Genomic DNA, 26,301 nt, shown 5'->3' with positions numbered 1-26,301 from the left:
TTTGGTTTAATGTATCTCCAAAGCAAACAAGAAAGCACCCTGCAAGCTGCCAAGAGAAAACGTGCTAAACCAGCAGCATGTGAAGTAGCTTGTAGTATGGAAAACCTTTTCCTACAGGCATTGTCATGCAGGCTGCTATTCATAACAACAGGTATCACTCGCTTCTCTTTCTGCCACATAACATCCCAGTGACGATTCCAGCAATTGCTTACATGGAAAAAGGGATAGGAAAGTACTTATGTATTTTTAGCTATCTTTTTAAAACAGTTCAGCAGCTGGAGAAAGATAGGAGAAACCAACACCATGTAGGCAACCACTCACGGCAGAGAATAGAAAGTGCTACTTAGACCTCAGTTTCTGAACTTCTTAGCTAAAGCATAGGGTTAAACACCAGGAACAAATTCTGTGCTCACTTCTTCTGTGTCATTTCATTGAGGATTCCAGATTTGTGCCTGTGCTTCTGCAGGGGCATCAGAATCTCCTTCATCAGGGTCTACGGATTACTTTGTCTGCTGTGCGCAGCTTTTAACTGAATCATATTTTGTTGGTTTTCTTGAAAAATAAAAAAAAAAAGAGAGAAAAAGAGAAAAAGGAAAAGAAAGAATAAAAGGAAAAGGAAAAATAAAAAGAAAAAAGGAAAAGAAAAAGAGAAGTTGAAGAAAAAATTGGAGAGAGGCAAGGTGAGGCGAGGCAAGGCAAGGAAAAGGAAAAAAGGAATAAAGGAAATAAAGGGAAAAGTAAAAGAAAGAAAAAGGAAAAAGGAAAGAAGAAAGAGAAAAAAGGTAAAGCAGTTGTAACTATTTTCTTCCTGGGGGTTTTGTGGTGTTCAGACTGGTGAAATATATCACAGCCTGACTGCTGACCTATTACAACTGCTAGAAGACCTCAGCCAAAAATTCTGATACTGATACAGCAACACAGAATCTGCTCAATCTAAAAATAAAGAATGATGCTTAGAAAACAGTGTGAGATTAATTTATTTACAAATATTTCAGCCAGTTATAATTTAAAAGAACTTTTGTTCTGAAGACTGAAGAAGAATAAAAGCGTAATTCAGAAATTTTAGACACACTGGTGCTTTGCTGTTCCTTGGGGGTATTTTTAGTGTTGGCTTTTCCTTTTCTGGAAGCTTCTAGTGTAACAATACCTTGCACCACAGTGCTGATACAGGGATCAGTGGTTCATTAAAAGCTAATCCGTGAGACATTAGATTTACAAGTATCACAGACACATTAGATTTGAGAACAAGGAGGAACACAGTGGTGAAAGGATTGTCAAATATACAGAGAATATCCCCATAAGTAGGTACTACCATTAGTTTCGCAGGAAAGCATTAGTTCTGAGAATTAATTTTGTATGTGTAAATGCTGGTCACAGCTGTTTAGGAAGTGGTATTATGGCAAGTTAGACTGAAATCAGTCAAAAGAGGGTTTATTTCTCTTTTTCCATTTGAGATTATCTCACTGATTTGGACAATATGCTTTATACTTGGAAATCCCTACATCTGTAAAAAAAACCCACAAAACTGTAAATATCAAATCAGTCTTGAATAACTCAGCAATCTTCATTCACACACGATCTACATACAGTCTTTCAGACTAACTCTCAGCTAATTCCTGTGTTATGAACATCGGTCAGTTATCTACAGGGTTTGATATAGTCTTTATAGAAAGAGAAAATGGCAGAAACTGCTTTACTTTTCCTCCATGGATAGTCGGTAAAGATTCTCGCCCAAGAACTCGAGCCTCTCCCTTTGCTCCAGGTCCTGGTACAAGCCTTTGGGGACCTTGCTCAGGCCATAAACCAAGCCATAGAGGCAGCCGGCGATAGACCCAGTAGCTGCGCTTTCTCCTGCAGGTTTAAGCACAATTGCAATGGTCTCTTAGTGTCACCTTCACGTACACAACCAAAACCCACACTGCACACAGGAGGAAATATTAAGCTGCTGATGGAGCATGATGGGGGCACTTTGGGTCAGTCCCAAAGGCTTGCACCACCCCATGCCCTGTCTCTGGCAGTGCAGGTGAGGATGGCCCTAGGGAAGAGAGAAATGCACCAATGCAAGCATGTGGTGATACCTTTGTTGCACGTGCTCCTGGGCTAAGGAGCTTATTTGGTGTGGAGAAAATCCACCCCAATGCAACAGCTCTTGCAAGCAGCTGGCCACTGACAGGGAAGAAGGAGGGAAGAGTAATTGCAGGGGTCCCTGCTACACAGCAAACATCCTGGTCTGGAGGACGCCCCTTCCTTCCTCACAGCACAGCAATGCACTGCACACCTTTAAAACATCCAGCCGTGGTGAGTGGCACTGATGCTGTGTGATGCCCGCAGGTTCATGCTTGCGGGGCTCTGCAGCGAGGGCTGTGAGCTCTCACCACTGTATCAGGGTGAGGGAGCCACACAGAGCTTCTGCAGAGGGCCCATGCCGGGCGGGGAGGGAGCGGGTGCGTCAGGGCTGGGGTCTTTCCCCCCACAGCTCTGCCGGCCCTCTCAAAAGCCCACACTGCTGCCAGCGAGAGTTATCTCTCGCAAAGCTGTAGAAGAAATGGTGTGCCTCTAAGTACAAGGTTTCGTCTGCAGGGCGCGGGGTGAGGGAGGGGGGTGGCAGGTGCAGGGGACCCTCACCTCCGTGGAACATGGAGCGGTTGCAGAGCTCTGTCCAGTCTCCGCCGCAGCCCAGCAGGGCGTCGTAGGCGATCATGGGGGCATCATGGCCTCTTCTCCCCCCCCGGCCTTCGGAGCTCCATCTCCTGTATGTCTGAGGGAGAGATGGCGGTGTCAGGGTAGGGCACTGGAAATGGGGATGTGGCTGTGCCAGAATGGCTTCGCCCCTGCTGGGTGGGAATAGCTCATCTCACAGGGAAAAGGCACTAGGCAGCTGTGTTGCCTGCACTGCTGCCTGTGGCATGGGGTAAGCCAGCACAGCGGCTGCTACCGCAGCCTAGGTGATGCCTGAGGTGCAGGTATAAGCCAGCACCCCAGCTAACACATCAAGCTCTCAACAGGCCAAGAAGCTGGCTTGATCTAAGCAAACCAAGGATACCAAAAAGTAGATCAAGAGCGATTCCAAGTTCACACCCTAGAAATTCCCGATTATTTAAAAAAATAGGGTCTATAAGGACTTACTTTGTCAGTCCTCTTCCTGCCTCTTGGAAATATTCTCAGCTCCCTTGTTTCAATTAGCCAGGCTTTGTGTGGAGGGGGAAAAGTTCTGATCCGGTAATTTCTTGAGGGGATCAATTTCAGACTGTATTAATTCAAGCCCCTCTCTCTGGCTTTTTGTTGTTGAGCCTTTTCCCTCCTCTTCTATGATCATTTGTTTAACAAAATGGAAAATAATTGGCAAATATAAGAAACATTTCCTCCCCGGGAGAGGGAAGAAGAGAAAAAAACCCCAACCCACTGTGAGGTTTGCGAAAGAAAATCAGACTTTCTCTAGAGAACTCACTGCTTCCTGCCCCAGAGTCTCAAATTAACACCGATAAATTTATAGTAAAAAAACCCAACTTTCCTTTAAAGGAAATGGGCAACTTTATTTCCAGAAATTTAACTTACATAATGATAAATTGAATAGCTGCTTGGCTGGCTCTTGGCTTCTGCAGCATGTACGAAGTGTCAAAGGGTTTGCATTTCTACCTGTTCACTTTCATCTCTGCCCTTACATACTTGGTTGTGGGTTATTTACACATATATCAAACAGGCAGAGCTGGACTAAAGCTTCCCTCTGCTACTTCCTTTTTCTTCTTGCAATATAGAGAATTTATGTCTTTATGCTGTCCTCTGCCCCACGCAAACCTCCCACCCTCACTGCTGCAGTTTGGATGCTAGTGGAGCAGTACTGACACACATGTAATACCACCAAAGGCAAGAGGAATAAGCATGGAGGTGCTATTTTGGGCGCATGGGCAGGCAGCTCAAGTGTTGCTCCATTTAGCCCTTCAGATCACTGATGCTCTGCACACATCTGATGTCATCTCGCCTTGCTGAAACAGCTTTACACTAGGGATAGCTGTCCTTGGGACCAAGCCTGCTGGACTTAGCTGCACCAAGGCAGCATTTCTCAAACTTTTCAGAAGTGCAACCTCCTTTCAAGTCCTGTGCAGCCCTGTGATGGGACACCAGCCCAGCTTCCCTGGAATGGGCAGGTGAGGACGGGTAGCTCTGAGTGCGTGGATGAGGGTGTCAACATGCAGCCCCTCCTGATGAAGGCACTGAGCTGCTGCCAAGTCCTGGAGGTAGTTCACACATTCCCTCCTTGCTGTAAACTCCCGCAGACGGTAATTACAGCTGCCTCTGCCTTACTCACCCTCCAGGAGGTGACCCACTGCTGGCTAGCACTGCCTTTCCAACTGTTTTGTTTCCTTTTCTGGGTCCTTCCACAGGGCTGGGTTAAGCAACTCCATCTTAAGGGGATGAGCTCCTCAAAGTCTAGCTGACCTGGATGACTTTGGTTTGGTTCCTCCCTTGTTTTGTAGCACATCGTGTCCAACATGGGAAACTGAGCAGGGCGAGTGATTTGTTTGCAAATGCAAAGGTGATCCTGTCTTCCTATCCACTGTATATCTAACATGTTCTAAATGTGTATCACTGAAAAAGGACTTATCCTAAATTGGCCCATCTTGTAATTAAATGTTCAAGAAGGGGTAATTTGTCTGTTATCCCCGCATCTCTAGTTATCTCTAAATTTAGGATGCATACCTACTTATACAAAATGTTCTTTGCTGTTTAGCATTTTGACATGTAATTCAGAAAGCTGTAAACACCAGGGAAGAAGACACCTTATTTCTCTTGAGTTAAGAAGGTATAACCAGAAGACATAAGCCAAAGGACAGATCATGTATGCTATAAAATACTATCCCATGCAACGTGATGAAACATCATCTCTCAAGACACTTAAAACGAGCCTGGACACAGCCTGCCTTGGCAGAGGATTGCTTGGAGTGGCTGTCTTCTGTTCAAAGGACTACAACCAAGTCCAGCTCCCAGTACCTGGGGGATTTCTGTGGGACTCAGGCCACAGCTCCATCAGGCTTTAATTAGAACTCCTGGCAAGACATTTGCCTTTTTCACCTTCTAATAGACATGGCTTATGTGTTGTACCTGCTTTGGTCATCAACACATCTGGCCATTAAGTCTGCTGCTCTGCACTTTTTCCTCCCAGTGCAGCAACCTCAGGACTATTGCAATTGCTTTTTTTATGCTAACACATACCTGAGCCAAGGATGGGAGTTGGGTTTTTTTCTTTCTTGAAATTTCAGAAAACAAATAAAGACTTCCTGGCAACTCTGACACTGGAAACAGTTAAAAAACCCTGTTGTGTCCCTTTGAAAATGCCTCTCCCATTTCAGAGCCTTCCTGAGTGCTTTTTGAAGCTGCAGTTACCTTTTCTCTCTCCTCTGCGTCATAGTTGTCTGGAAAAACAGGTTTATTCTGATTTTCATTGTTGATTTCTCTCTCCTCCAAATAGAACTGCCACTTGGCTTCGAAGTAAAACCAGTGCTCCTGATATTCTGGATGCAAAAGAAATTAATGATACAGGACTTCATCTCAGCAACATTTTCAGTTCTACTTTCATGAATTTTGATGAAAATTACAGTATCAAATGACCTGAAAAACTAGGTATTTTGAAGTATTGTGCATTAAGCAGTCATACATACTAACTATATGTTTTAATATGGAGTGGAATATCTAACTGGAAACAAAAGATGTGAACGAAGAAAATATTTTCAGAATCTCGTGCTATTTTTATGGTATATTAAAATTACATTGTTACATCAAGATGAGCTTTTTAGAGAACTTACTGAGCAACACCCCAAGGAAAAGTTGAGAGTTGACAAAAAGGGAGGAAACCCCCCAATTCTATGCCAACTTTTTGTATTCCTTTACTATGATTAAAGAATATCTGAAAGAGCTTACACATACTAAATACAAATTGTCTCTCAACTCAGTTGTCAGGTATTAATCACGTAATTTCTTCATTGTTTCTGTTCTGTTTTCACAGGATTTCTGTGTGATCTTTCAGGAAAAAGCAGATAGAAAAGCCCAAAATTTCCATTGCATGTATTATAAGTATGAAATATAGTAGAAAAAAGGGTAAATAACACACACCTCTTCTGTCTGTGCCCATAGAAATAAGCCTTTTTTTAATAACCATAGGTCTTTCTCCTCTTTCTGTCACTCTTAAAAGAGCATCTCTAATCATGCTTAACATTGTGCATGTAAGTAGCATTACTAAATTCAGTTCATTTTCAAGCCAGTGCTCTGGTCCAACCTTTTCATAAAGGCTTTAAAGGGTGTGTAAGTCACACTGACCTCTTAAGCACATAGACAAACACCCATTTGCAGAAATGAGGCCTGAGTGAAACCCTGCCTGGGAAGCTAATGGGGGTAAGGAATTAGGAATCAGTGAGGTGGACCAGACAGCTAGGTAAGCCAAGGCAAACAAGTAATTTGGTATGGGACTATCAGTGTACAGTTTAAAATGAAACTGAGCATTGCTACTTTTTCCGTCTCTGTCCTGCTTGGTTGCTCAGTTATGTGCTGCAAGTGGCTGAGGGGCATGCACACAACCAAACCGTTTCTCTGAAGGATGTAATCTGGTTTTGCTTCTTTTCCTAAAATGCCATACGGGTGACCCTCTTTGGCAATTAAGATCTTTAAAGAGGTTCAACTCCATGTAAAAAAATCCAAACTGCCTTCTGAGACCTGATACTTGCACAGTGCTGCCAGTTCCCCAACCCCAGACAGGGATGAGCCTTCAACCACATTCCCAATAGTGCCTGGGAATGCCTTTCTCTGAGTTCATGGTCTGATTTTCCCTGATTGCAACGAAGCCATTCACTAGAACAGTGAAAACAGTGGGATGTTTAGAAAGACAATGAACTTGTGCTCACAGCTATCAGGCCAAGGGAAACATCTTGAAGTATAAAGAAGTTACACAAAGAAAATGTTGGCTGATGTAAACAACTAGTTGATGTAAACTACTGACACCCACTCCAGCAGCTGGTTACAAGACTGCTTTTAGGAATACAGGTGACCTGGCACGTTCCTTTCTTTGTGGGGTTTGGAGTTTTTTTCTTATTTCCTCCATGACTGTAAATGATAAATACCTCAAGAAATAGTGCCTTCTATGTAGCACCTCAGCAAGCAAGGATGTGGGATTATTCCAATGCACAGCCTCAGAAACAGAAGGATCAAGAGGTTGCAGGAGAATTTTCTTGCACAGATGACCTGTAGCATAGTCAGAAATCCCATGCTGCCAGCCCTAGTAAAGCTCTACCCCATCCCTTTAGCACAGCCTGAGACAACAGTCACATTCATGTCTATGGGACTATCTGGCAAGTAATCGCAACTGAATATCAGAGAGGGGTGTTGAGTCAAGCCCTCTGCAACCGAACACTGTGTGTTTGTTATTCACTGGGCCTAATGCAGCTAAAAAAGAGTTTTCTAAAACTGGAGGACGTTGGCAGGATTTCTTTGCAGGATTTCTTCACCAGCCAAGGAGCTGAACTTTAGTGCAGGAGACTTTTCCCACTTCCAAAATAGGACAAAACTCAACAATACGGGCAAGAGCCGGAGAGCGTGCCTCGGGAGCCCAGGACGCATACCTCCATGCCGAGGGGTCCTGCCCGGGTGGAGTGACAGGGACCTGCTGCAAAGCCACTCGGAGAGGAGCTCGCTTACACTAATCCTGCACCTGCTCCTCATAGGTCTCGGCTAAAATAATCCTGGTGCACGATGAGGCATAGAGGAAAACGTGGGGTCTTTCAGAAAGGCTCCCTGGTGTGCTTTCCAGATTTTAAAGTGGCCGCTTTCCTTCCCAGGTAAACCTCCATTTCTGAGTGCTTGTGAGAAGATTTCCATTGAATTCAATCTTTCTCAACAGCCATCTTTTAACAGAAAAACCTCTGTAATGATACTTGTCTGGTCACGCAGGTTTCACCGTTACAAACACATCACTCCCTGGCAAGAGGAGGCTAAAATACCTTTGCCCCGAAGATCACATATATTAGTAACATAGCAATATCAAGTTCAGTAGTTGTGTTACACTCAGTTGTTTCAAGTCAAGGATACAACAGGTTGAATCTTATGTATTTGTTCAGAAAAGCAACAAGTCAAATCTGAATTTGTGGTCAAAAGTTAACACTTGGTCAGGGGGCATCTGCAGGGGAACACTTCCTGGCAAAATGAGAAATGTCAGTGGGGTTTCTTATGGAAAATATTAAACTGTGCTAATTGATGGGAGCTGAATAATTTATATCTCAGCGGTCAGTTTGCCTAATAACCCACTAAATATAATTTCCTCCCTCCCCTTGCACAGCAGTCTTTGAAGACTTCCTAAAAATACATCTGTGCATCATCACTGCTATTTCTCTTTGTATTCTTGCCACCGATATACCAGGCAATTAACAGACGCGAGAAGAAGAGGGCACCACCTGTGAAGAGCTTACAGTCTGAGCAGAGAAGGCAGCAAAATGGAGAGACTGGGAAGTGATGTTTCTTCATTGTCTTTCTAGCTGAATATAGCTTTAAGAAAATAGCTCTTTAGATTCAGACACGTTACCTGCCATGTGGCGAATGGTCTTCTTGCAGTATTCCTCAGCCATCGGCACAACCTTCATCATCTCTCTCCCCCACTGCACAAGGGGTTTCCCCTGTATTGCATATGCCACAAACAGGGCTGTGCACAGGGACCCTAGAAAGCCTGGAATTCATAGATAACAATGATTACCAGTGTGCAGTATGTGCCTGTACCATCCCTGTCACATCCCCCATAAATCATTAGTGGAATGCCTCACGGTTATTGGGTAGATTAACGAACGTATATAACCTGCCTCTGCTCATGGCATGTTGAGGTTCTTGGCTAATGTGTGGTGTCTTTTGGTTTACAACTTACTTTACATAAAAGGGAGCTTCTGTTTTCAGTGGTGTAACATGACAGAAATCAAGGTAAGGGTCAAAAATAAATATGATCCACTAAGGTGATACTGGAAATCTTCTAATTGAAGTCGTGTGAAATACATGACTTGTGCAAAGTGGTTCAGTTACAAGCTATATCAGCTTGCTTGCAGAGTCATCCAGCACAAGCGATGTGGTTGTTAGATCTAACAACTGTTTCTGGCTCATTTTATTCTAAGGGGACAAGTCCATGTCTTACTTGGACGATGGCTTTTTCCCCATGTCTCCTTAGAGGAAGGAAACAATTATCCAAATAAGACATGCTGTCTGCCTGCCTAGTTGGGTCAAAGTCTTCCACTCTGGACACAAATATACTTAAGATGAACTTTCTGTTGATGGGCACTCAACACCTCCATGACATCAAACACAGAGGGCCTCATTTTTCGTATTTGTTTGTGCTCTTGGCATTCTCTCAAAGACAACAAAACCAATCCATGGGAAAGAAGGTTAAGAAAACAACTCGGTCATTTAAACAAGCCTTGGGTGAGTGAAGTATTGATGCATATGCTTCTTGCAGTGCAGGAGTCTAAAAGAATTCACTTGTGCTTAGAGGTAAACACGAGCTTCACGTATTTTGCTGAAGATAAAACTTAATTGTTTTAAGAGGTTACAAGTCCAGATGAGACAATCACTAATCCTTTCTGCTGTAATGCCTGCAATACTGGATCAAGCCCAAGATACATCTAACCCAGAAAGCATCTTTCATAAAGAATAAAAACCCAGGTAGAGCAAGCTCAAAGGGTCTCACTCGGATAGACAGCATCTACCCCAACTGCCCTGAAGAGCCTTGAGTGCCACATTAAGTGTGAGAGTGGCAGCAGGGGTTTTAGAGGGTGATGCAAAAGGCTAGCAGGAGGCAGTGGGACAAGCCACTGCAGAGGGTGGTAGAGGTTGGGGTGTGCTCAGAAGGTTTTTTGCAGACTGGCAGTCTCCTCCTGCCCACTCCCCAGGTAGCTCCCTTCCCCTGCTGCTCTTGCTCTGCTCTCCCTACTCGCTGCAGCCCTCACACCAGGTAAGAAAGCAAGACCCAGCTGAGGTCTCTTGCTTGCAAATAATGCCAGTGTAGAGTGAACCTCACTGGTTTGGCTTGTCCACCCCCCAGAGCTGCCAGACTAGCTTATGGGCAACTTTAATTACACAGCTTGGTTGTTTTTAACAGTGACAGCCCTTCTCATCCGCTTTCTTGATCCTCTTTGAAGCAAGATGTGTCTGTGGACTTTGGAGCTGCCAGTAGCACCAAGGTCTGTGGCTTAACTACACACAACATGGGGAAATATTCCATTTGTCTGTTTGCTTTAGTCCTGACCAATATGTCAGTTGGGTTCTCTCTTTGAGTCTTTGAGTTACGAGAGTCACAACTGGCCTTTCTCTGGCACCTTTCAGTTCATGGTAGTGAAGTCCATGGTGGGCCTTTCACCCTGCTCCTTTCTGACTCCCTGATGTGCTGCTTGTCTCTTTTCCCAGCTAAAAACTCCTTCTGGACATAATTTCTCCTTGTATGGAAGGTGTTTGACAACTTGGGTGCTCCTCAGTGCCATTTTCTGGCTCTAGTAAGTCCTTACTGAGGGGGAGACCCAGGCTGCAACCAACTTACTGCTGCTAATGCACCATGGGCTTTATTGGCTTAATGATAGTTCTGCTTCGCTTTCAATTCTTTTCCTCTAATTTTATGTCATCCTGATGATTTTTCTGACTGCTTCACAGCACTGTGTTGAAAGTGTCACCATTTGTTATGCTTTTATTTATTGCTGTTTAAAACAGACAGAATGAATACATGCTTGTGTAGCATAAAATTATCTGAATGACAGACCTGAATATTCAGAACAACATAAAATCTATTTAGTTGTGTTTTGTTTAGAGAATATTTCAGACTGTGTTTTGAAATACGTGGAGTTAGATTTTCTGGGGGTTTTCTACCTTTACCTAAAGTGGTTGGATAAGACAAAACCTATCAAGAGAAAAATGTTGTTATCCTGTGAACCATAAACTTGCATGATAACAGCGAGTCATCTAGATGTATATTAATTAGATCAGGGCAAGTGATATGAGTATGGTTTGGACAAGACAGGTCGTGTTTGGTTGTTGGGATTTTAGGAGGGAAAACTCCAACGCCTGAGGTTGTTCTCTGCATAATATACGAACAAATATATAAGCTGATAGAAGTAATATATACTTTTATACAGTATCCAAAATTCAAATGGAGGCCTTGAAGTCTGCAAAGCAGAAGGGGTTTAGCCAGGTGAACTCACAGGAGCCACATTAGTCCCTGCAGAAGCAACAATCAGCCTTAGGGGCTTCAGCAGTGGGTCATACCTGTAGGATGGTTATGAGTCATTCGTCCGCATTCAATGCTCACTTCAATAAGGGACTCCAACTTTTCCGGCTTCCAGTACCGCATCCCTAAACACATGGCTTTTGTGGATGCTCCAAATCCAGAACCTAAAATAAAAAGATAATGCCAAGCATTTAAAAGGAGACTAATGATACACAAATATGCTGATAAAATGTGAAACAAGCACATTTTATTTTTTCAAGTCATGAGTGGGAACTCCTCAGGAATGGGAAACGAGTTAAAAGTTTTGAAAGCTTTTTGGAAGGAATTTTGCTTCTACACAGTCATTCTGGTTTTACAGGGATATTCCAATATTCTCAGGTGCTACGAAGAGCATAGTGGGTTCAGAAAGCGGTGTGTGCTCTTGTCCACAGCGCTTGCTTGATTCAAACTCTCATGCCACCTTTACTCTTTCTTGGCTGACACTGCTTCTTTTGCTTGCTCCAGATGCCAGCACTAGAAACAGAAGTTTGAGAAACAGATACACTTTTACTACACCCTTATTTTAGTAGTCTTCGTGCTGAAAGCACACAATTAAAACTCTTTGTATGACTATCACAGCTGATCTTACAATTTTAATTCATGTTTCACCCTAGAGAGCCCCACAGGTCATTCACAAAATTGTTTCCGCTACATATAAAAATGGTGTGTCCAAAACTTACAGAAATTAAAAGCTATGGAGCCAACTCCTCCAAAGTCAGGCAATGTCAGAACAGTGTACACACTCGTTATGCTATAGCCTGCATTTACTAAGCTTGGTCTTCAGAATTTCTGCCTTGTCCACCACGGAGTTTATTTATCGAATAGCTAATTCAGAATTTCTTTTAATCCTCAGCATTCAGTGCATGATCTCAGGTGCTGAACTGTCAAACATTTAACTGACTAGAGAGTTAAAATCGCTAATGAGTTTCTTTGCAGTACTTATCACAGTAATATCAGGATCCCACAGAAGGTTTAATGAGCTTATCTTCACAAGGCACCAGTGAAGTCATTATCTCCTCTTTGCAGCTACCCGAGCCACTACCCAAAAAAGCATTAACTCCTTGCAGGCCCCCACCCTGAGATGGATAGGGCTTGATTTTTAAAAGTACTTGGTATTTTTCAGAACTGTCTTTGCTCAGTCACACTTCCCAGTGACCTTGGGTATAGCTGAGACCAATCAGCATTTCTCTACTTGGTCCCTGGAAGATAAGGGGCATATTTATGCCTCCTAATTTTAGCCTGGGTGGAACTTGTGTTAGGACCACAGTCTTTCCCAGATAGGCAGCATGGAGAAAAGCTGTACCTCCGTTTGCTAGTATGATGGCATAGAGGGAACAATTCACGGGCCAGAGTGAATTAAAACAGCAGACACCAAGAAGCCAAGGTCAGGGCTTTTAGTCAGCTATCTTGAGAAGACACCTTAGCTGCTCTCCTGGGCTATGCCTGCCATGGGTGCACAGCACCAGGGGCTCTCTTGGAGCACTGCTTGCTGTTGAGTGTCATCCCAAGTGGCTCCAGCTCAGGTGTCCTAAGATCATGAATGTGATTGAAGTATTTTAGTGGTGGTGTCAGGAAGCATTCCTTCAAGCCAAAATAAAGCCTGAGCCAAACTGATATAAGCCACCCATTGACATTTCCAGGTGCAATACAGACCAACTAGGACCAGAATTTCTCTCTTGAGGGAAGAGCTCTTCTCCCTGGAGAGCAGCTATCCTGAGGAGCACCCTGGGTAGATGATCTAATTAGGTTAGCTGAAGACATTTCTTCCCTTCCTCCTCAGAGTCTAATGTGCAAATTTTGTGTCCAATAACTCTTCCAAAAGGCCAAACATCTGATAAATGTGCCATGAAAGGTTTCGCAAAATGTCATTTCATTCCTTGCAAGCCCAGAGCTTTCATCCTCATCCCTCACTAGCCTTCCTGATAACAGTGAAAAGGGCCATCTCCAGAACACTTTTGGCCACTGCTCCTGAAGAAAAGGCTGTATTTTTGTCCTGCGAATCATGTGTTTGCTCCTGTAGCTCACATGTGCTGCAGCTGTAGCACCTGGTTATGAGGAGTCAGGAACAGATCAAACTGTCTGCTTATCCCACAGATCACACAGAAAACACAAGGAAGAGTTAGGAAAGAAACCCAGTCTTCCAGAGCACCAGTCAGCTTAACTGGGAGAACATATCTTCCCCTGCTTGCAAGACCAAAGTCTTCATTAAACCATCTGCTGCCACAGAGCATTGGATGAGAGTCTTCTTCACTGTGCAGTCCTGGTTCCTCCAAAGGACATAATCCATGCTGGTTATCCAGGAGGAAAAGGTGTGGTGCTATACAGAGCTGCTAATTAAATAACATCTCTTAGTATATCTGAAGTGGGTGATGCACTACAGTAATCTGACTGCTGGTCTGAAAGAGCTTGCATTTACAAATTCATTGTGTTTCCCCAGTGTAGGAAGTCATATTAGAACCCTCTGCAGACAAGCAAACTCAGTAATGAAAAATGCCATCACATGCAGTAACATTAAGCCTAGACAGGGCTTCAGGTGAGTAGCAGCTGTTAGCTCCCATGTCTCAGTATCTACCATTTGAATCGATGCAGTAAGGGACAGCGTGACTAGTCCAAGCAACAGGTGAGATGTGTGCAAGAACATAAGGATTGTCCTCCACAGTCAGACCAGAGGTTAACATAACTTACCATGTCTGACAGTGGCCAAGGGAGAGGATGATGGGAGCATGATGAAACTAACCCTTTATACCGCTGCTGACAATTTGCCTCCCTGATCCAGGAGGCGGCTGGCTGTTGGTCTTTCTGCTCAATAACCCTCGAAGGATTTCCCTTGAGTGAGTTTGTCTGGCCCTTTTTTGAACTCATGAACTGTAACATCTGCAAATTGGCATTAGAAAACGGTTGTGCAGCTTAATCTGGTGTTGTGTGGAGAAGTCCTTCCTTTTGCTTGCTTTAAACTTGTGACCTGCCGGTTTCATTCGAAGTCCCTCATTCTTCTGCGGGAGGAGACAGTGGGCTTTCGTTGTTCCTTCTCGTGTTGCTCACGTTATCTATCACTTTACAGCTCTCTGTCATACTGTCTCAGACATCACAGCCTATGGAAGCAGTTTTTTACTGATCTAACTGTACTTCCTCATATCCTTCCCAGTTCTCTTACATACTTTTGGAGGGAGGGACCAGATTATACACAGTAATCAAGAACAGCAGGTATGGATTTATACAGTGGTGCAAACATATTTTGTGTTTTGCTGTGTGTTCCTTTCCCAGTCGCTTCTAAGCATCTATTTGCCTTCTGGCTCTTACCGAGCACTAAAGCAATGTTCTTGTATAACTACTACAGCTCCATGATCTTTTCATCCCTTCCCTGAACAGTAACTGAAGCAGCAACTGCAACTATGTATATAAAATTAGGTCCCATCCTTCGCTTATGACTTTTCACTCATCTGCTTTGCATTTGGTTCTGCTAGTGCCACACAGTTATTCATCACTATGAGCATCTTCCATGGATCTGCATCACATGAACTTTGACTTTGCCAACCCACTACGCACTTGCATTTCTGGATAGTTTGTGGACGTGCTGAACACAGAGCTCCAGCACAGGCTCCTCCTTCTCTATGGAGGAGGCAGACCGCAATCTCCAGCTCTTCATTTTCTGTCTTTTAACCGGCTGTCTATCCTCAGGAGAACCTTCCCACCATCCGGTACCAACTTAGTGCCTCATCACTTAGCGCCTTTGATGAGGGACCTTGTTGAGAGTCTTTTGGAAATCCTAACAAACCATCGTCACAGCATCTCCTTTTCCCTCCTGTTTATCTGCTACTTCATAAGCTTTCTAATAGGATTCTGAGGTGTGACTTCTTGTCACAGAAGCTGTGTTGACATTTTCTAATTACATAATTTTCATTCTTGCACTAGATTAATCTCTTTTAGTCTCTAACACCTCAGTGTGCTTTTCTTCACTCTACATCTGTGGAATAACGAACATCATAGAATCATATAGAATAGTTTGGTTTGGAAGAGACCTTCAAAGCTCATCTATCCATCCCCCCTGCAATGAGCAGGGACATCTTCAACTCAGATCAGGTTGCCAGGAATCTGATGGCTTCTAAGCCCTGAAAAGGGTGTCTTTTGTGACTACAGACCTTTCTGCACGAGAACTTACAGCCTGGTACCTTTATGTCCTGCCTGTCTGTGGCTTACACTTCTCTTCATTTTTGTTCCCCAGCCTTCTGCATTTAACCCACAATTATTCCTCATGAGTCTCTACCAATGCCACCAGCAAAAAGGCACCATTCTCAAGTGCTACTAGGAAGCCAGCAGCTGCTCCAGTAGCTGCAAATAAAGACCTGCTTAGATGCTGCAGCCTCAGCCTGCAATACACACAGTTCAGGGTAGATCCATCCTGCCATCTGACTGGCCTTTCATGATGGCTCTGAAGGCACATCTCTAGGTCAAGGGGTACCATCTCACCCAGATTTCAGTTCCAGCTCTCAAACATCACCAATTCTCTTCCAAACAATTCGAGGTTTTGGCAATGGAATAAAATATTTTTACCATGTCTCAGAAAAACATTCATCTGCATCGAAACTTTAAAACAATGCTGACAGAAAAACAGACAAACAGTGGTGAAAATTTTACACTTGAACTTATCAGCATCATAAATTAGAAACAAGCTCTTAAAATGGAAGGTGTTAGACAGCCTTGGGCAGGTCTTCTGGCAGCTGCAGGAGTCTTACCAGGCTTTAACATAATCCTGATAGCTCTGCAATGAGTGTGGCTATGAGCACAACGTGAGGTGGCAGAGACACACAGGACAGTTTGACTTGAGAACTCAGTGTGCTGACTACACCCACAAGGATTTGAGCAGAGGCGCATCATATAAGCAATTCAAAATTACCTAAGCAAAGATTTCAGTGGTCCATGAATGCTGACGTATGAATTCTTGCTAGAAATGAGATAAGAGAGAATGACCACAGGAAAACAGCATTTTGGTTCCAGCCCATTCAAATACCATCTGACTGCAGACATTCAATGCCCATGGAATGTTTTTGCCTTGATAAGAAATTTATGAAAAATCAATTAAAAAGCTAATTATGTGCATAGCAGTGTCAGGTGCCACAGGAGGCTGAACATCCCCACCTCAGGTCACTGGTTCTTTTGCTCTCATGGTGGAAAAAAGGCTTCTTGAGATGTTAAGGATGATATTTGTCAGACCAGAGGGAGAAGGTGGGCTTTAGATGCTGGGTCTCAGGGCAGGAATTCATTTTAGATCCTTCTAGCCCAAAGTGTCCCAGAAACAAGTAGTTCACCATGGAAAGCTGGGGAGGAGGAAGGCTAAAAGAAGAGGTGCAGCTCTCACAAAGCAGGGGGCCACCGAACAGTCATTCACCGCTGCTGGAGGTGTTGAAAGCTGCCTAGGACCAGCAGCAGCTCCCACAATTATTTGATAAGACGCTACTTGCTGTCAATCAGAAAACATGATGTCTGCTGAAGGAGGACTTTCTCATATCTACCTGGCTAACAGCAGGGTGGGCAGAATACATGGGGAGGGGATCCTTTTCCTCCCAGGAGCTGCTGTGAAAAGTGGGAGGCTGAGTGAGGGATGGTTTTTGTGTCCAAGACAACTGACTGTAGAGACCTTGAAATAGCCATGGCATTGTGCCACAGGGTCTTTGACACGATGTTGCATCAATATGCAATGTTGTTGAGTGGTGCCGATATGTACTGCGGTGGTAGAGTGTCACACCAACACAGCACAACGTCTATGTAAGCTGCCATCATCTTGTGGCTGTCTAGGTCTACCTCCTTTGATGTGTCTCCACAGGCTTTCAAGATTAATGGCTCTGTATGGGTATATGCATATGCATGTACACATAGATGCATGCATGTTATTTAACTTGACGTAGAAATTCAATTAATCATAAAATGAAATTGTCATAAAGAGAAAGAACAAGAGGGTCAGAGGTAGGGAAACAGGGATAGGAATGAATATTAGGGATTATCAGCAGAACAGTTATAGTTATTAGTGGGGCATCCACCCGGAGAAAAGTCTCTGTTTTCTCTCCAGTGAATGAATTGGTGCTTAGAACAATTTTCATCTTTGGCTTTTTATTTCAGATCTGCCATCACTGAAAAGATACAGGACTACAAATGTTTAAACAAAAACTGGCAGAAAATATTTCTTAAAATAACCATTAAACTGAAGGCCAAAGGTCTGGACCCCAAGAAACAAAGCCAAAACCAAAGTCTCTTTAAATAGATGTTATAGTGGGAAGGGTTTGTTTATGAGAGGACATAGTGCCCTACAGAAGGAATTCCTGGTAGATCTCTTGCCATCCTTAGGCAAGCATGGAAACATTTCAGAGGTAGTGGCCTTTGATGTTAGGGGGGAAAAGGAAACCATTTCCATACAGCCACAAACACCGAAAGCATGCATTATTCAAGCCAGGATCTATAAACGGAAATGGTACCATACCCTTTTCATTGAACGGTGTGTGCCAAGCGAGGAGGTGGTTGTCTGGTTTTAATTCCCTGCAGCCTTCAATGGTAGCAGGGTCTGGCCGCCTCCCCGAGAGCTTATCGATAGCATCCACGTAGCGTTTTACCAGCTCCCGGTACAGGTCTTCTAAACTCCAGTACTCTGCTCAGAGATAGGAAGAGAAGGTTGCTACTTGAAGGCAGAAATGCAAGAGAGCACAGAAAGCCAGCAAATTCACTATGCATTTAAGAAATGTTCCTGTTTCCACTTCCAATACACTGAATTATGTTTCTGGTGCCACTGTCAACGCATGTTTACACACCTTGAGAGTGGGCTGGAGGGAGAACAGTCTTGTCTCTCTGTTCTCATCTTTTCCTGCATTCTTTTCCACTTTTAATTCCTTTAATTGGAAAGATGAAGGCATTCTGTTTGTCAGCAGTAGCTGCTTGGGGGCTTTATTTAGGCTCCATGGTATGAAGTATTTGCAGAGGTGTTTAAGGTGAGTGTGTGGCTGCTGTGGGGACTGGGTGTGCACAGGAAGCCAGCTGTGCCCAGCTCAGCTGGTGTCTTTGCCATTATTTACAGATGTGAATCCAACTTAAACATGAAAGCCTATTTCTTTCTTAAGCTATCATTGGTTTATTAAGAGGCATGGGATGGTTTTATTAAGAGGCATGGGATCAAACACAAAAGCAAATCAGTGACCTTATTTTTTAACCTGCATTTATTTTGTCTAAATTTTGTAGGTCTTCCATGCAGGCGTCCCAGTATTTTGTGTCAGTAGCCAGAAGGGTGAGCTTTCATAAAAATGAATGTAAAGATCAGTAAGGGTAGAGAATCCCTACAGTCTGCAGTATTTCCAGCAGATAAATTTCTTGCTGGAAGAAGTTTACAGAAAATGTCTGTTTACTGCTTATTTTTACCAAGGCTTACAGGCTTGCCTAAGGAGGAGCCTTCCTCCTGTTAAACACATGGGGGGAAGTCTCTTCAGTATCGCTGTTTCTCTCAGCTGCTGCTGCATGTTGTTGGGCTTGAAGAGCCCTGCCCATAGCTCTTGCTTCCACTGGCATCTGTTACAGTTGTGCAATCAGTGGGAACTGAGGAGGCCACTGGGATTTGTCCATTTGTTCATCTCTACATCATTCTGTGTGCTTAGAGAAACTCCATTTAACACTTGGTTTGATGCACAGATTAAATGACACAGCAGGGGAAGTTCTTCTAAAAATATCTTTATTTTGTTCAAAATGGTGATCTCTTGAAATCCACAGAAGAGGCTTAATTTAAGAGAAAATTTGGAGCCCTGCAAGCCAGAGCCACACAAAAGTAATAGTTATTCAGACAGGCAAATAAAGAAGATGCAGGGTAAACCCAAGATTCCTTCCCTTTCACATAAAAAATAACACGTCAGTTACGCTGGCCACCCCACATACAATCCTAAAGGAACAAGATACTTTCAAGCTGCCGACTCTCTCCGCATTTAGGAATCGGGTGTCTGTTTATCCGGATGTGAGCCAGGAGCAGTATTTATGGCTCAGCAGCTCCTGCAGAAGAGTCAGAGCCAGAGCCAGAGTTCCTGTGGTCCAGCACCTTGGGGCTGACCAAGCCGACTGCAGTTCCTTCACCTGGATCCAGGCTGCTCTCTCAGCCATCAAGTCAATAGGTTCTTCCTTTAGAAAAGGACCCTTATTTTTTGTTACCCATGATTCAGGTTTTTCTTGTTTGGAGGAATAGTTCCCCTGGGTTTTATGGTGCTGGTCTCATTCCTCTCTTATGGGACAGATTCCTGCTGGAAGCAGACATTGCGTTTATCCATCATTATAGGGTAATTTTTTCAATCTGTTCTATGGTGGATTTGGGGAGCGTCAGCTCAGTCTGCAGCAGCGCCCACAGCCCCCACTGCTTCTGGCCACAGACGTTCGCCATGCCAGTAGCAAAGTGCTGACCAAAATCGCCTCCCCAGGCGAGAACTGCTTTCATCCTTAACACAAACCTCTGCACCATGCTTGGCTGCTGGTAGTGTCCCAGACATCCGATATATTCTTTAAAATCTCAGTCTCCACAGCAGAGGGGGCTCCCTGCTGCATGAGGAAGGCAGGGCCCCTCACAGACCCATGTTCACCTTCTTTAGCTTCACCTCTGTTGACCTGGGTGATTTGGCAAGCAGGCTGGGCCGTGAGCAAGCCCCATGGCTTTTTGGTGTTCCCCTTGCCAGGAGAAGACAGTGCTGCAGGCAGGAGTGGTTCTGTTTCCCCTGTGAGAAGCTTAGAGGAAGACTCACTTTTCCCCGTCCACCAATGTTACTATGAAATGAAGATTTCTTATTAAAATCCCCCACTCCAGCTTAGGGTGTTCTCACCAGCCCATAAAAGCACCTTTCTAAAAAGCTTGTTTGATCAGGCCAAAGAAATGGGAGCGTAGAACAAACACAGCTGATGGAAATTATAGCTGAGACTTTTTCTTTAGAGACACAGTGCTCCTGCTATATTTAAGGAGTGAGATTTATTGTTTCACTGTCAGTCTAACTGGCTTGATTACCCAGAAGTTATGGTTTTAGAAAGTTCAATAAGCAAGAAAAATATGATACGTATTTAATCATAGCCTATATTCAGAAATATGTTAGTCATCTTTTTCCTTGATAGGCTGACATCTTGCCCTTATCTTTAGAGTATTAGCTACCGCTTAAACCATTGGCTAGCTAATAGCCAAGTATGAAGTGTCCAACACACTCTTCAACTGATCTCTGTGTACTAAATTTAGAGCTGATTGGAAGCAGGCAGATAAAGTGGTGAAACAGAAGCACAAGGGAAATTTCATTGACGTGAAGGATACTTAGCTGCATTGTGAGCTTCTGCTATGTTACGTGTTTTGGGAAAAAGAAGGAATATCTTTACAGAGCTCAAAAAATGGATTCATTCTGAAGAGGCAAAATACTGCTGAATGGTCACTGTCTTCTGGTGTACTTTTGATGATGATCTTAGTCTCAGAAAGCTCTAGCTGGATGGGTTAAATTGTCGATACAAATATTGTCGTATCTTACAAAAGACTATTACTACCTCAAGAAAAACCAACTGTTCTCTCTCAAACTCTGGTGATTTTAGAAGACATACAGTAATAACTTCCACTATTCAGATAGACTTTATTATAAACATAATATGTTAGAATATTTTTTTTACTAAAGACACAGAACTCTCCTTACAAAGCAATTTGTTCCTTTTCTGGCCTTGCAGGGCAACCCTTTGCACAAGGGGCTGCAGAAAGGAGACAGCACTAGTGATTTCAGCCTGAAAGAGGTATTAAAGGACTCTACTCCAGCCTGGAGTTCTGGGCACAAACATGCTAAAATTCACTCAGAAGAGCTCTTATCTTTTACAGAAGAATTTCTAGTGGCTATATTATTCCCTGATGCATTCCAGCATACAGATAACCTACTTAGCAATTATTTTTGTTATGTCCGACATGTGATATTACAGTCTTCGAGCTTCAACCAAGTGTATAAACTTAGGAAAAATATAAGGAGGACTCCTCCACACTCAAGAAATCAGAACTCCAGTTTGGGTGATAGTCATGGATCATGCTCATAGAGAAGCGAATGCACATTATCATTCACATAGGCAGCATTTCTGACACACTTTCTCATGACTTCCCCAGCACTCAGGCTTAGAATAACTAATAAAAGCAGCAGCTAGAGAGTTTTGCTCCTTTCCAGACTGCATCTGTTAGTCCCGTCGTACCTACCTGTGATGACAGCCTCTGCTGTAGCCATGTGCATGAACGTGTTGTCACTTACTGGCCACTTGTCGGGAGAGAGCACCAGGTTCTCAAGCCCTCCAATTTCCTTCAGCTCCTGCTGGATTTTTGCACCTAAGGCATTGTTTTCTCGGGAGAAATTGCGGTAACCAAGAGCATCCCCAACCCCTGCCAGCACAAGCGCAGCCTTAAATTTATCCATCCCGAGACACCTTCCGCTTTCCTTTTGTCTGAGGCAGCCACCAAATCTCAATCTTCCTTTGTTCCTTTGCCTTCAGCTCAGCTCCCCCAACACTTTATATCAGCCATTGTGTCACACGGAGAGCACGCTCTATAAGGCAAGGACTTCCTTTTCTGGCTCTGCAGATGCCATCTCTTGTCCGGGACCCGAGGGAGAGGAAATATTTCATAACCCAGGGATTGTTCAGGGGCTTTGTTCAATGCAACCACAAGAGCAGACCTGCGAAGTGAAGAACAAAATCGTTTCTGCACCCCAGTGTAAAGCAAGCCAGGAAATCCTTAGCCCTACCCAGCATAAGTAACTCTACACCCAGAAAAACAGATGCCTCCACAGGGGTGTTCATTTATTTAATAACTTGTAAATTAATGTTTCCCTTCCCTTTTCTGATATGCTGGAGTCAGGCTCCCTTTCAGCGACCAGTCAGAAGGAAAACCTGTGGAAAACAGGAGCTCCCAAGCTGTAAACACTCGAATGAGGGGTCAGGCTGGAAGAAATCTAGTCAAATGCAGACAACCTCTCCCATTTTTAATTGTGCCTTATGGTGATACTCTGTGAACAGCTCTCTTGCTCTAGTCCACCTAGGACAAGAATGCTTTGCTAATTCACTCGTGGATAAACACCAAGCAAAACATCAGCTTCTGTCCCACCCCTCTTACTCCCTGGCAAAGAGCGACTTTTTCCTAAGGTGCAGCCCACATTTGAAATCTGGAAGGAAACTATCTGAAAGATGTATTTAGATGGCATCCTCTGAGTCTGAGATAGTTCACGTATGAAGAAATCTCACTTTGTAAGAACCAAGCTTTATTGATACTACCCCTTCAAACTGGATACTTGTGCCATTATGTGCTTCACTGTGCTATTGCCATTTTTTCTGTGCTTCTGCCATGTACTGCAAGCAGGGGATCTGCAGTCTTGCAGCTTTTTAAATGTGTTTTGCCCACAAATACATCTCTGTGTAGGCTCAATATCTTCCTTCAAGGAGTCTGCTGAGGCTGACTCAGATCATGCTTCTGAGTCACCATCCATGCTGTCTTAAAGACTCACAAATTACTACTACTTTAGAGACAGAAATACAAATGTAAATATAAACTTAGGTAGATAAACAGAAAGCTTTGATTGGCTTGACTATAATTTTGATAAAGAATAACTTGGGAAAGGTCTTTGTTTTTCTTGGCTCTCTTCCAGAAAGCAGGACTGATTGCCATTTGGATGGAAAAAGCCAGCAGTGTGAAGGATGCATCATCCTCCTACCACCCAGAGCACGAAGTAGTTAATCACGGGCTCAGTGAAGTGTAGAAACATCACTGTACTTCACAAGAAACCTCAGTACAGTTTCAGAACACAGGTAAGCCTCACTGTTCCTACCCTATACTGTAAGAAGCAAGGTGCCAAAGTGGTGAAAGTAGCCTCTGTTAGTATGCTCTCATTTTAAAGATCACAGCTTGGGCAGTGGAAGTGCTGAGCATTGAGAAGAGGTCTCTGAGAGTCTCCTCACTGCTAGGAAGGAACAATTCTGCATGGAAAAGGCAAATTAAAAAAAAGGCAGTTATGCCTTAGGATACCGGGGGCATTATGTAGGAACCAGAGGAAATGCAGGGCCAAGTGTTCTACAGTGGGGCTGCGGCCAGCCTCCTGTAGAGACAGCGAGATAGCTTGGCATGAGCAGTGAGGATGTCAGCCCCTCTGCCCTGTGTGGCTGCGGGAACAGGCATCACCTCCCACACCAGGGCAGTGAAGCAACACAGAGGTAATCTGAGTGTCAACTCTGTGCTGTCAGTTACCTTTGGTTCTGCGTGTCTGAAAGCGAACACTCAAAATGGGCAAATAAGGCCAAGGCAGCTCACAAAAACCACACCAGGCAGAAGCGCCAATGTTGATGTCTCCTTTACAGGCCCACGCACCCTTCTGCAGCACTCGCCCCTTCTCTGTTTCCACAGAGCATTGCAATTTGGAAGCCTGTGGGAATTTGAACTTGCAAAGCAAGGACAGGAGAAAACACCTGCTGAGGCACTGTGGAGAGGTAGTAAGGGCCTCATCAGATGGAAGGTTCCTTCCTGAAAATGGGCAAAGCTATTCTTAGTTTTCCATTTATCTCTTCCTTCTGAATGTGGCTGGCAGTTGCACTGCCCTTTTGCCTCCAGTGGACTCTACCCTGCTGCACGCACACTTGGCTGCTTGTAACACAGCCCAAATTAGGAGTAAAATGCTTGGCTTCAGAAATATGGCGATAAGAAACCCCAGAGAAAATTTCAGAGAAGTTCTGCTTTTCAACTCTGCAAACCAGAATATGCAACAAAGAATTTAGTTTGTCTTTAATTTGTTAATTGCACATGATCTCTTTTTCATGTGGTAGTTCAGGTCACTCTGAACTTTTTGGCCAGAGGTAGGTTAGGCACACTCTATCTACCCCTACTCCCCCCAAAGGAGACAATTATCTGTAAAATAACATACTTGCATGTCTTAAATACAGCCAAAATACAGTAACTCTATTATAAAGATCAATAAGTATTCACTTACTGTAGATATTCACAATAGGGAAAACAAATAAACAAACAAACAAGTAAGGCTGACAAAAAATGTTTGGTAAATGTTAAAACAGATAAAAACACATCTTTAGTGTCCTCTCATCAGTGCAGGCATGATCAGATAGGGAGAATCCAGAAAAAAAGGGAATGGGAATCATAGAATCATGTCATAGAACAGTTGGGGTTGGAAGGGACCTTAAAGATTACCCAGTTCCAACCTATGGACAGCGACACTTTCCACTAGACCAGGTTGCTCAAAGCTCCATCCAACCTGGCCTTGAACACTACCAGGGATGGGGCAGCCACAGCTTCTCTGGGCAACCTGACGTAGTGCCTCATCACCCTCACAGTAAAGAACATCTTCCTAATACCTAATCTAAATCTCCCCCCTTTTCCAGTTTAAAGCCATTCGCCCTTATATCACTACTTGCTCTTATAAAAAGTTCCTCTTCAGCTTTCTCAAAGCCGGGATAGAGAATGCTTCTTTGTCTTGGTAAGATGCTGTTTTTTCACTCTATTTGAGAAGACGAAAGCAGACCCTCAGCCAACGTGGCTCCACCTCTGCCTCCTCCACCTCAGTGGGTGTGAATCAATGATCTCCACCACTGAGGGGAGGGCTTACAGGCCACACAGGAGCTGTTGTTTCATGAATAAATGAACTGGCCAATAGAACATGGGCTGGTTCTGCTCTGTCAACTCAAGCCCTTCAGCATTTTAAAGACTATTACACCCCACGTATTTAATCCATGACTGAGTGATGCTTCTGCTGTTCAAAAACACTCAGCAGAGGAATGCTCTTGGTTCCAAGTTCACCCATCCATAGGATTCAGAGCTATACTCTGGAAAAGCAGGGTTGATACCAGATGGGTGTCAGACTTGTCTCAGACCTGCATCTTTGTAACTACTGTAGTGAAGGGCTTCACTTCAGTAACAGGATCATTCCTCTAGGAAAGAATACTAATTCTGGAATACATTCATTGAGATCCAGGGAAAAAATACAGGTTTTACTTAATTCTTTAATAGTGGGGATGAATCATTTTCATACAGTTTTACACCACTGCTTCATAAAAAAGAAAGAAAAACACAGCAGCACAGACTTCTTTGTTCTTTGCTCTCTTGACAGAAAGCTTATGCTGTGACAGGAAATCCTATAGGCACAAGAAAAAACACGAGAATTTGCCAAGCATAAATAACAAGTACCCCAATAATTATCCTCAGTCAAAACTTGAATGCCCTTAAGAGGTGAACACTGAACCCACTTCTCTGAAATATGGAATTTTCTGCATGCCATTGTAGAGTAGCTGCAGTTGCAGGACCCCTTTTGTCAACAATTCATAACAAAAAAGCCTATTTTAGAGATGTGTCATCCTCACCTAATTCCACCCAGCATACTGTATATACTGCAAAGGTCACAAACCACCTTTTGCTGAATATATATATTTTTAAAAGGTTTTCATGGTTGTAAAAACCTTACAGCTTACACCTTTCAGAAGGGCTATGCCTTTTGGTGTGCCAGGTGCTGGTTGGTATCAGCTGAAGGAACCTACTGAGAGGTGCTGACACTTGAAAAGAGCTTGCCACAGTTCAAGTATCAGAATCAGCAGTTCCGCTCTTACAGGGGAAGGAAGAGGCTCGTGATATACCAAAGAAGCCAGCGGCTGATGAAGCCACTGGAGAGGGATGCCAATGGGAAAGTACAGAGGATAACTTACTTATTTGGATTTACACTTTTAGAAGAGAATGAAGGAGAGTTTAATACATACCTCCGAAGGTCTTTGCACAGATTTCCAAGCGTGCTGCTTGTCCTGCACAGCTCAGAGCCTAGGACTGAGCAAGACTTGCCCTCAATTGCACCTCTTGTTGCCTGTACAAACTAATGACGCAAACTGAAGAATTTGTTAATTAGCAGGTACATGGAGTGGATGCAGCACTGCAGCGGAACACAGTGAACTTCTTCCAACGTTTAAAGGTGGCACAAATGAGCAAAACAGGCATCAATTATAACTGATGAAAAATTAATGAGTCACCATCCCTGCCCTCT

The 26,301-nt window shown here is 43.7% G+C and overlaps 1 protein-coding gene across 2 annotated transcripts; it reads right to left on the bottom strand.

Moving 5' to 3' along the window:
* ADPRHL1 (ADP-ribosylhydrolase like 1) lies at positions 1 to 26,301 on the bottom strand. Of its 2 annotated transcripts, XM_065677880.1 has the most exons (9): positions 26,024 to 26,301; positions 21,483 to 21,954; positions 17,745 to 17,909; positions 11,272 to 11,397; positions 8,564 to 8,704; positions 5,383 to 5,510; positions 2,626 to 2,758; positions 1,698 to 1,851; positions 1 to 552 (listed from the first exon to the last, which is right to left on the bottom strand). In XM_065677880.1, exons 2-9 carry the CDS (start codon positions 21,694 to 21,696, stop codon positions 501 to 503), a joined length of 1,113 nt encoding a protein of 370 aa, XP_065533952.1. In that variant the 5' UTR covers positions 21,697 to 21,954; positions 26,024 to 26,301; the 3' UTR covers positions 1 to 500. The 2 variants fall into 2 exon arrangements, with proteins under 2 accessions (XP_065533952.1, XP_065533953.1); XM_065677881.1 differs by lacking the exon at positions 1 to 552 and having other exon boundaries at positions 960 to 1,851; positions 26,024 to 26,299.

This window comes from Lathamus discolor, chromosome 4 (assembly GCF_037157495.1).
Source record: "Lathamus discolor isolate bLatDis1 chromosome 4, bLatDis1.hap1, whole genome shotgun sequence".
Classification (NCBI taxonomy): domain Eukaryota; kingdom Metazoa; phylum Chordata; class Aves; order Psittaciformes; family Psittacidae; genus Lathamus; species Lathamus discolor.
The sequence above is the reverse complement of the archived record's forward strand: the minus strand, read 5'-3'. Positions and strand labels throughout refer to the sequence as shown.

Excerpts from the sequence above, each read along its gene's own strand:
- ADPRHL1 (XM_065677880.1), bottom strand. The coding sequence starts at position 21,696 with ATGGATAAATTTAAGGCTGCGCTTGTGCTGGCAGGGGTTGGGGATGCT. Across the intron at positions 11,398-17,744 it reads CACACCGTTCAATGAAAAGG|GTTCTGGATTTGGAGCATCC; the intron begins GTATGGTACCAT and ends TTTTTATTTTAG. Across the intron at positions 8,705-11,271 it reads GACTCATAACCATCCTACAG|GCTTTCTAGGGTCCCTGTGC; the intron begins GTATGACCCACT and ends TATGAATTCCAG.